The sequence below is a fragment of the Rhincodon typus genome, chromosome 4, assembly GCF_021869965.1.
Source record: "Rhincodon typus isolate 14 chromosome 4, sRhiTyp1.1, whole genome shotgun sequence".
Taxonomy (NCBI): Eukaryota; Metazoa; Chordata; class Chondrichthyes; order Orectolobiformes; family Rhincodontidae; genus Rhincodon; species Rhincodon typus.
Genome location: NC_063335.1, coordinates 119,531,480 through 119,542,638, shown reverse-complemented (window position 1 = coordinate 119,542,638; position 11,159 = coordinate 119,531,480). Strand labels below are relative to the sequence as shown.

General features: G+C 46.4%; 1 protein-coding gene across 2 annotated transcripts in view; it reads right to left on the bottom strand.

The window, feature by feature from the left end:
• The window catches only part of mtdha (metadherin a), a 75,378-nt gene extending 66,842 nt beyond the window's left edge, over window positions 1-8,536 (bottom strand). Inside the window, exon 1 of one of the 2 annotated variants that reach the window (XM_048595458.1) lies at window positions 7,793-8,536. In XM_048595458.1, coding sequence (XP_048451415.1) covers window positions 7,793-8,209 — 417 coding nt within the window. In that variant the 5' untranslated portion in view covers window positions 8,210-8,536. The remainder of the gene's footprint in view (window positions 1-7,792) is intronic. The other variant, XM_048595457.1, reaches the window with a different exon arrangement.
• Window positions 8,537-11,159: the final 2,623 nt, after the last annotated feature.

The window sequence follows — 11,159 nt, the reverse complement described above, 5'->3', positions numbered from 1 at the left end:
AGTCTCCCACTCCCTAAACTTGGGGTTGAGGCGTTTCAAAACTCTGCTGACCATGCCTGACCTACAATGGTGCCTTGCCAGTCACAGGAGTGATTTTAAAATTCTCATCTTCAATTTCAAACCCCTCCACGGTCTTGTCCCTCCTTATCCCAGTAACATCCTCTAGCCTCTCAATTTGAGAAATCTGTGGACCTTTAATCTGGCCTCATGAGGGTGCCCTCAATTTTAATTGCTCTACCATTAGCAGCTTTGATGGCTGAGGTCCCAAACTCTGGAATTTCCTCCTGACACCACCTCACCGCTCCGCTTCTGTCCTTGCAAGTCACTCCTTAAAACCTATCTCTGACCAAGTCTTGCTCATACGCCTTAATGTCTCCTTACATGGCTCAGTATCATATTCAGCTTTATAATATTCCTATGGAGCACCTTGGGAAATATTTATTACCTTAATTGATCTGTATAAATTCACGTTGTTGCAGCTGATCCATCTTGAATGGACACAAAGCTGAACATTCTGTTGGCATACAGCAAACATATCGTATCTAGAACATCCCTTGCCACAAATTCTATCTAAAGTACCCTGAAATTTGTCTATAATTTCAGAGGCAGGAGAGACTTTTCTCATATCTTTATGCCAGAGTGAGGCCTCTCTCCCTCACTTCACATCCTGTCAACCTCAGCTGAATTTCATTTAGAATCAGCTGTGAGTTGAGATAAAAGGTAAGACTTGCAATTTTGTCATGACTTGCATGACTGTAGGATGTCCAAGAGTGCTTTAGAGCCTATGAAGTACTTTGAACTATAGTGACTGTTGTAAACCAAGAAACACTTCATGCAATGTGAAAGAACTTTGTTAACTGAATAGATACTTTGCTTTTAAAAAAAAATTCAAAAATGAAATAAAGCATGTCTGGTTAATTGTCAACAGCACCAGTTTCCTGGAATTTACTGTAGCTAATTGTGTGTTATATAAACGCAACTGTAATTAAATTGGCCTGATACAGTGCTTTAAAACTTTGAATGCATTTGTTAGGGTCAGCATAGTGAGCACCTTTGCATTTGCGAAACAGTCCAGAACTAAGGGCCGTAAAAATAATAGATACCAATACTTACTACAGGAAATTCAGGGGAAACATACTTTTATATTTATTCAGAGTTGCGGGCACTAGCTAGGGCACATTTATTATCCAAGCCTAATTGTCCTGGAAAGATATCGCGAGCTGCTGCCTCAAACTGCTACAGTCTACCTGAAGGTACCTCTACTTAGAGAATGGCTAGAATGAGGAACTTGCTACCACAAGATGTAGTTTAGGCAAACAACATAGACACATTTAAGGGGACACCTTAATTACAGGTAGGAGCGAGATATAGAAGAGACTGGGTTTCATATGAAACAATTACTGACATTGCCATGTTTGGCTGAAAGTCTGCTTCTGCATGTAAAGTATATGTAAAGGAAGACTTACTTGCCACCATGGTGAAGCTATATCATAAAATGACACATGTAAAATACTGCAGTGCAAGTCCACTGCTGTTACACTAAAACTCTCCAATACACTGGTGAGTCGAACTGAGAACACCTGTACAGTCACAGGCATTAAGATAAAGTTTCTTTCAAAAGGATACAAAACGCAAAAAAGATTGAAGTAGAGGGATTGAAGTTTCACAAACTCAAGTGTTAAGGAAAAATCATTTGAAAATAGTTAAGGTGTCAAAATGATTTTAAATTAGCTTTTAAAATGCGTCAGCCTTAAATATACAGACCGAGCATCCACTGCTGTACAAAATTTCAAAGATTCAGAACCCTGTGAGTGATGAAACGGAAATTATTTTGACAAATCTATCAGCTTTTTTATTGATGATATAAGTAACAGGACAGATAAAGGGGAAACCAGTATCAATGGGCATTTGGATTTTCAAACAACATTTGATAAGGTGGCACATGAAAGGTTGTTGCACAAGATAATGGCTCCTGCAGTTAAGGCTAATAGATTGGTCAACAAATAAGCAGAGAATCAAGATAAGCAGCTCATTTTTAGTTTGGCAGTAAAGTGTCTCAAGGATGACTACTGAGGTCTCAGCTATTTACAAAATACTTTAACAAATTTGAAGGAGGCAACAAATACAATATATCCCAGCTAAGTGGACTAATAAGCTTTCGGGAAGGTGTGATGTATCTGCAAAGGCATATAAGACAAGTGAACAGACAAATAGGTGGCAGATGGAGTATAATATGGGGAAATCAAATCACAGAAGGATTACAGCGCAAGTGGAGGCCATTCCATGCTGGCTGTACATCTGTAGTACTGTGTATAGTTTTGGTCTCCCTACTTAAGTATTAGAAGCAGTTGAGAGGGAGTTCACTTGACTGATTCCTGAGATGAAGGTGCTGTCTTATGACGAAGGATTGGACAAGTTGGGCCTGTATCCATTAGATTTTATATGAACGAGAGGCAATCATATTGAAACATACAGGACCCCAAAGGGACTTGACAGGATGAATACGAAGAGGATGTTTCCCCTTGTTTAGAACTGTTAGGGGCCTCCCTGTGTAAGACTGAGACAGGAGAATTTTTTTTCTTCCAAGGGTCAGTTGACTGTAGATTCTATACTCCTGGAGGTGGGCTCATTAACAGTCTAATCCTGCTTGATTCTAGAATCGGTACTCATTGCAGGAGCAATCCAGCTGGTCTCACTCTTCCACCTTCTCCTGAAACTCTGCATATTTTATCCCTTCAACTACTTTCTAATTCCCTTTTGGAATCCATGATTAATTTTGTTCACCTTAGCAGGAAGAATAAGTAAAATGGTGAGAAACCATCACACACTGGTTTAATTAGATATGATAGTAGTCCATGCACTCAAAATCTTGGGTCAAATAGCCTCTTTGATTTCTGGAGTATTATTCTTTATTACAAATCCACACAGCAAAGTCTGAAAATGCCAACTTTAAAAATTTTCCAAAGAGGACGTTCAACAAAGGCTCATCAGACTGATTCCTGGGGTGGCAGATTTTTCCTCTCAAGAGATTGAGTTGACTGCATCTATATTCATTGGAGTTTAGAACAATGAGGGAATCGCATAACATTCCAATAGGACTAGATGCAGGGATGATTGCTCTTGCCAGAGGACACAGAAAAAGGGCTCTCAGTCTCAGGATAAGGGATAGGCCATTTCAGACTGAGATGAGGAACAACATGTTCACTCAGAGGTGGTAAATCTGTGGAATTCTCTCCCTCAAAAGGCTGAGCAGGGTAAGTTACAGAATATATTGAAGAAAGAAACAGTTCTAGCAGCTAAAGGTGTTAAGGAGTAGTGGGTGTATGGTATTGAGACAGAGCACCAGCCATAATGGGCTGAATAGCCTACTCTTGCTCTTACTTTCTATTTTTCAATGGGTCGGTTTCTCTCTTAGAATCAAAGGATCATAGAATCCCTGATATAACAAGGTGTAGAGCTGGATGAACACAGCAGGCCAAGCAGCATCAGAGGAGCAGGGAAGCTGACGTTTCGGGTCTGGACTCTTCTTCAGAAATCCCTCATAGAATCCCTACTGTGGAGAGAGGCCAATTGGCAATCAAGTCTGCACTGAGCCTCCAAACAGCATCCCACCCAGTTCCATCCCCTACCCTACCCTACCCTACCCTACCCTATCCCTGTAACCCGGCATTTTACCATGGCTAACCCATCTGCACTGCGCACCCCTGGACACTACGGGCAATTGAGCATGGCCAATCCACCTAACCTGTTTATCTTTGGACTGCAGCACAAAACCAGAGCACACAAACACCATGCGAATGTGCAAACTCTACACAGACATTTATTCGAGGCTGGAATCGAACCTCGGTCCCTGGTGCCAAGAGGCAGCAGAGCTAACCACTGAGCCACCATATTGCTCCACAGATGCTGACAGACTTTCTATTTTTATTTCTGATCAAGCAGCATGATACATCTTGTAGGTGGAGATAGCATACTTTTAATCAGTTACCGCGAGTTTAAAAGAAATCCATGTGCAGAAACCATGCCTGTGAGGGAAACTGCAAAACAAAATTCCAGCTTTATGTCAAACCAGCGAAAAAGATTTCCATCAGCATTTTCTTCAGCCTGACCCAGCGTGCTGGCACTCATGTAGTTACAGTGGTCTTTTGTTCAGACGGTACAGGGTGAAGGAATAGCAACAGATTTGGTGGTGCAAAATTGCCAGCAAGATTCTGCTACGACACAGCAGCACACAGTATTGTACTTGATAAAGTATGCATTTGCAATAATCTTTAAAAGATTTTCAAACATAAACCAGCCAGAAGTCTGAACTACAGATTTCCCCCTTCCCACATTTGAAGAAGGGCAACCTTTCACTCAGATTGAACCCATACATCAGCAGGGAAATCCAGACAGAGGAAGTGTTTCAGCAGCAAACCAGAAATTCACTTTTATTCTTGATAATCTTGCAAATTTTAAGACTAACATTTTTTGCAGGTTAAGATTTAAGATACAATATAACAAAGTCTACAATGTACCAAATTGTGGATGCAGTGTTTCATTTTCTGCAATTTATTCTGGACTGTTTCACTCACTTCCAACTTACCTCAACACAAGTAAGTCATTGTATCACCCATGATTTCATACTTGCATCACTGCCTATTAAATAAGGACACCTTAGGATGTTTGAGCAAAGCAATTTAAACGGCTCTTAAAATGAAACTGAATTGGAGTAACTCAGTGCATTTAAAACATGACTAAGCTATCCAAACCTCTGGGTCAAGCCTGGAGCAGAAAACCCCAGATACTGCTTCCTGAAGCACGTATCTTTCACTGTTTATAAGATCTCCATTGTCTGCTTTGTTTAAAAAAAACACATTTCTATTCATGTTCCAGGACCTAGGTTCCACAACATTATTCCATTCCCTTGTGACTAATCCCACTTCACACATACTCATTAAGTCACTATTTGGATGTTGCTTGACCAAAGAGAGTTTAAATCTTACATTTCAACAGTCACCAAGAATTATTCTGAGCAACACTGCCCTTATTCACAAGGGATGTAGCTCCTTCACCACTGAAATCACTGACCAGACTACTGTTTGAATTATCTTGGTCCTTTCTGTGCCATAGTGAGCCCTGTTCTCTACCTCCCAGCTGAACAAAGTGACACACCAACATACTAACATTACAGCTACACAGAAGTCAAATCCATTGACAACCATACTCCACCGTACGCTGCACATTTTCCAGTTTTCCATACCCACTGCTCCCAGCCTCTGATCTCTTATGTATACCCTACTGTTGATGACAGTTTCCTGCTGTCTCAATCCTTGCCCTCCTCGTCCCCTATATTTTCTACCTTTCCATCTTTTTAGAAACAGCCATTTTAAGCTTTTGAAGGTACCCAATTATCAAAGTACTTTTTCGAAGATGATTTTGCATTTAGATTGGTTCTCTAACATAACAAAAGATCCCAAGATGCTGCACAGGGCAAAATCAAACAAAATATGAAACTGAACCAGACAGAGGTACAAGGCCAGAAAACCAAAGGTTGATCAAAAAGATGTTTAAGGGATGTATTACTTTAAGAGGTGAATTCCAGAGCTTTGAGCATTGGCAGCTGAAGGCACAAAGGTAGCACAATTGAAAAAGGGAATGTACAAGAGACCAGAATTGCAAGGGTACAGATTGCAAAGAGTTTCAGAGCTTGAGAAGACTGCAAAGATCAGAATAGGCTTTGCCAGGCAGGAATTTCAGAGCCAATGTAGGTCAGTGATCATAGGGGTAATGAATGAACAGAATTTGATTTGAGTGAAGTTTTGGGATGACCTCAAGCATACAGAAGGTAGAACGTGGGAGGCTGGAGGGTGAAAGGCAACACCAAGGTTGCAAATTGTCTTGTCGCAAGACTGAGACTGAAAACAGTGAGCATCTCGATACTTATACACATGAAACCAAATTTTAAATGAGGAATTTTGGTCACAACACTGACTCAAAGTATATCCAAAGCATTTTGCAGAAATAACATCTAGTTTATACTTAAGAAAACAGTTTTCAGTATTCAACAGATTTCCTTTTAACATTTTAGTGTATGATTGAAACAGTGCCACAAAACAACTCTCAGTAGCAAACTATTAAGCAAACATTTTTGTTTGCTCAGTCAACAGAGAAGTTTATAGCTAACTATTTGCAGCCAAGACACACACTTTAACTGTTCTCGAACAAACTGCTTTAGCTAATCCACACTGAAGTGAAAGTAACCATTTAATGTATCACTGCAGTAAATTTGTCTATGAATGTGCAGTTTCACAGAAGAACCACAACATTTGTGCACCCACAACTGCAGCTAGGCCACAAATTTCTTCCTCTCCGACACACACATGCTCTCTCTCTGGGAGTGCCACATCACACAAACTGTTCTAGGATACACCATAACCACACCGTCCTTGCGCCTTGTCGGCGAGCCTCAGTTAGGGCTGCTCACAAGGCACATTGTGAAGATATTCTATTTTAGGAAACCCCAGCACCCCCAAAAAAAACTTTTCAGCTATTTGCTGACATTTTATAACACATGGACAATTCCCATATAAATAATGGGGCGTACAAGATTTGTATATAGACTAATAGTTATAACTTGTTAAGAGTGGATTTGAAAATTACGATGAGGGGACTGCCGGATGTTATTTATAAGATATTCATGGAGGCATATGCAGAGAAATTATAGATAGCTTGAGGGATTTACTTTAATGAATATAGAAATAGTCCTTGGTTGAGATGTTTTTAGGTATTAGTTTAAGGAAATATGAACGGGTTATTTGGTTGAAGGGGCACAGAGTAGGATATTCAGTTTAGAAGAGGTATTTAGTTTGGGGGTATGGAGGAGATTAAGCAGTTTAAGAGTATATGAAAAATGAAATTTGATATAAAGTTGTATTTGGTTTAAAGGGTCATACATGGGGGAAATATTGGAATATTTGGTTGCAGGATCTATTGAGTTTCAAGGGGATTGGGGGAAATGGGGGCTTACTGATGAGGTAATAAGTGGTTGCCTGACCACTGCGGCATTGAAGCAGATGTAGGAACTTTCAGGGTGTATTGATTCTTAAGGGTGGGGGGTGCTGCATTCAGGCAGGGCAGACTGAGGGGGCTGTCTTGGGGGTTACCAGAGCTATCAGAACAACTCCAGTCCCTGCAGGGTAGTGGTAGGTTATTTGGATTTGGAAGCACTAGGCTTTTGGGGTATGGGGGAAATCGGGGTGATGCCTGAACCCAGGCAAGAGTACTTGGAGTGACGAATTTGGTTTCAGGGAGTATTAGATTCCAGGGGTTTGGGAGATTATTGGAGTGCAGGGGATGGTGTTTATAGGGTAATGCCTGTCCCCAGACAATATTTGGGTAATACCTATGCTGGTGATTATTAGGGTAAGGCCTGTCTGCTGCATTCAGTGAGGGTTTGGGGGATTATTGGGAGGTGGTGAATGAGGGTGATATGTCCCCAGGGAGTATTAGGCTGACATCCGCTCCCCAATGCTGGAGTAGTTTGTTTCAGGAGTGTTGGAGTTGGGGCTTGGTGGTTTCAGGGTGATACCTGTCCCCTGGTGGTATCGGGGCAGAGGATATTTGATTCTACAGGGTATTTGGGGTGGGGCTTTGGCAAATGGGGTTATTAAGATGACACCTGTCCCTGGGGATTTGGGAGCAGGGTATGCGGCTTTAAGAGTTATCAGAGCTGGGACTTTGGGAGAATGGGGGTTATTAAGGTGATGCCTTTCCCCGGGGGGAGTATTGGGCTGGGGTCTATTCTGCTCACCTTTGGCTTCTCCTTCCTCTTGTTCTTCCTCCGCTGCTCCTCCAGGCGCTGCTGCTGGACATCGGCCGGGGTCTTGTCCCAGTTCCGGGCTCCCCCTCCGCTGCCGCTCCTGCGGCCCCTGTGTCCGTGCTGAAGCCGGCCCTGGGCCTGGGCCTGCGCGGGGCCCGGCTTCTTGCAGGCGGACACCAGGAGGCGGCCCAGGGCCCACAGCACGGCCGGTACCACCACCAGCAGCAGGAGGACGAGGAGGGCCAGGCCGGCCGAGCCAGGGGGCTGGCGTCTCAGCCACGGCTCCAGCCCCAAATCGATGCCCAGGCCGCGCCGCAGGAGACCGAGGCCGGCCCACACCCCGTCCTCCAGGCGGCCCACCAACAGCTCGGCCTGGTCGGCCAACACGGCGTGCCAGCTCGCTGCCATCTCTCTCTCTCTGTCGGTCTCTCACTCAGTCCCCGGGCCCCTATCTACACTAGCCTGAACATGGCGGCCCAGAGAGAGCCCACAGGCCTCGGCTTCTTTCCCCCCCGCCCCCGTCTCCGCTCAAACTCGGCGGGGGGCTGCAACGAGAGAGGGAGACTCCCCAACAGGCCGCACTGCTCCTCCACTCAACTCATCCAGTCCCCGGCTTCAGGTGCTGGCTGACTGACTGAACTCGACGACCGAGGCCTCCGCACCCGCCCCACGATCAGCCTCCTCCCCCTCAGCCGACTCTGCACATTCCTCCCCGGCGCTTGGGGGCGCTGCATTGGGAGTTTCCCCGACTGGCGGTCCCACCCCTTCACAATCCTCCACGGCGCTTGGGGGCGCTGCATTGGGAGGCTCCCGACTGGCGGTCTCGCCCCTTCACATTTCTCCCCGGCGCTGCAATGAGGCGTGTCTCCTCTGGAATTTCTCAAGAAGAGTCACTACGCCGAAAACTTTGGTTTCTCTGCATAGAAGCGGCCAGATCTGCAGAGTTTTTCCAGCAATTCCTGTTTTTTCTTGGGATTTTCAGCAGTTCTTTGGGTCTTTCCCCCCGGAAGTCCTCTCATCTCAGAGTCCTCCAGGACTTTGGGGGGCGGTGCAACGGGAGGCTTCCCGGCTGGAGACCCAGGCTACTCAGAGTCCTCCAAACCGCTCGGTGGCGCACCATAGAGACGTATTACCAATGGTCTTCCTCGCCGCTGGGTGGCGCCTCAGTGGGCCTCCCGCTGGAGAACGCGCCTCCTCTGACCTCGAGAGGCGAACCTTACTCCTACCGACCATTCCTCTCCCCGCTCATGGGGGCAACTGGTTCTCCGAACCCTTCTCCAATGAATCCGCCCCACCGTTAGAGGCGCTGTCACCGGAGGCTGCTGACTTTACTCCATGATCGTCACACCCGCCAGCTGAGATCTACACCTCCTGCCGGGAGTGGCGCTACACACGGCTGTATTACCCTCCGGGTGTAAACTGTCATCCGATTGTTGGGGTGCTACAATGGGCGTTTAGCCGCTCAACCCGTTCACCCGGGCTGCATTGTCACTCTTCGAGCCACTGAGGGGGGAAGGAAAGGCTTCCAGATCGCAATTACAGGAGCCGGGCCGCTGCGATTCCGTATTCCAACACGAGGGGGAGGCATGCCTCTCCTGCACTGCAGAGTCTGGCCGCTAGATGACGCTCGGAGTATCCATGCTGCACAGTGAATGCAGAATGTGAATGTGGCCAAGAGGGGGAGCTTGTTTTGCCAAAACGATTGAGGGATGAATGTTTCCTTGTCATATTTTTTTTCATCTGGTATAAAGAAAAACTGTCATTCAGCTGCTTACGCAGGATGAAATTAGTTAAATATGTGAAGGGTAAAAGAATTGCAGGGCTCTGGGGAAAAGAGGATGATCTGTGTGTTGACACTTGCAGAGATCCAGCATGCACTCATATGCCTGAATGGCCTCCTGCGTTGTAACTATTCTAAATCACATAGTAGGAACTGCAGATGCTGGAGAATCTGAGATAACAAGGTGGAGAGCTGGATGAACACAGCAGGCCAAGCAGCATCATAGGAGCAGAAAGGCTGACGTTTCAGGCCTAGACCCTTCATCAGAAATGGGGGAGGGGAAGGGAGTTCTGAAATAAATAGGGAGAGAGGGGGAGGCGGATAGAAGATGGGTAGAGGAGAAGATAGGTGGAGAGGAAACAGACAGGTCGAAGAGGCGGGGGTGGAGCCAGTAAAGGTGAGTGTAGGTAAGGAGTTAGGAAGGGGATAGGTCAGTCCAGGGAGGATGGACAAGTCAAGGGGGTGGGATGAGGTTAGTCAGCAGGAGATGGGGGTGCGGCTTGAGGTGGGAGGAAGAACAGGTTAGGGAGGCAGGGACGAGCTGGACTGGTTTTGGGATGCGGTGGGGGAGGGGAGATTTTGAAACTTGTGAAATCCACATTGAGACCATTGGGCTGCAGGGTTCCCAAGCGGAATATGAGTTGCTGTTCCTGCAACCTTTGGGTGGCATCGTTATGGCACTGCAGGAGGCCCAGGATGGACATGTCGTCTGAGGAATGGGAGGGGGAGTTGAAATGGTTCGCGACGGGGAAGTGCAGTTGTTTATTGCGAACCGAGCGTAGGTGTTCTGCAAAGCGGTCCCCGAGCCTCCGCTTGGTTTCCCCGATGTAGAGGAGGCCACAACGGGTACAGCGGATGCAGCATACCACATTAGCAGATGTGAAGGTGAACATCTGCTTGATGTGGAAAATCTTCTTGGGGCCTGGGATGGGGGTGAGGGAGGAGGTGTGGGGGCAGGTGTAGCACTTCCTGCGGTTGCAGGGAAAAGTGCCAGGTGTGGTGGGGCTGGAGGGGCGTGTGGAGCAGACAAGGGAGTCACGGCGAGAGTGGTCCCTCCGGAAAGCAGATAAGGGTGGGGAGGGAAAGATGTCTTTGGTGGTGGTGTCAGATTGCAGATGGCGGAAGTGTCGGAGGATGATGCGGTGGATCCGGAGGTTGGTGGGGTGGTATGTGAGGACGAGGGGGATTTTGTTTTGGTTCTTATTGCGGGGACGGGGTGTGAGGGATGAGTTGCGGGAAATGTGGGAGACATGGTGGAGGGCGTTCTCGACCACTGAGGGGGAGAAGTTGCGGTCTTTGAAAAACGAGGACATCTGAGATGTACGTAAGTGGAATGCCTCATCCTGGGAGCAGATGCGGCGGAGGCGAAGGAATTGGGAATAGAGGATGGCATTTTTGCAGGAAGGTGGGTGGGAGGAGGTGTATTCTAGGTAGCTGTGGGAGTTGGTGGGCTTGAAATGGATATCGGTTTCCAGGAGGTTGCCCGAGATGGAGACAGAGAGGTCCAGGAAGGAGAGAGAGGTATTAGAGATGGTCCAGGTGAACTTAAGGTTGGGGTGGAAGGTGTTGGTGAAGTGG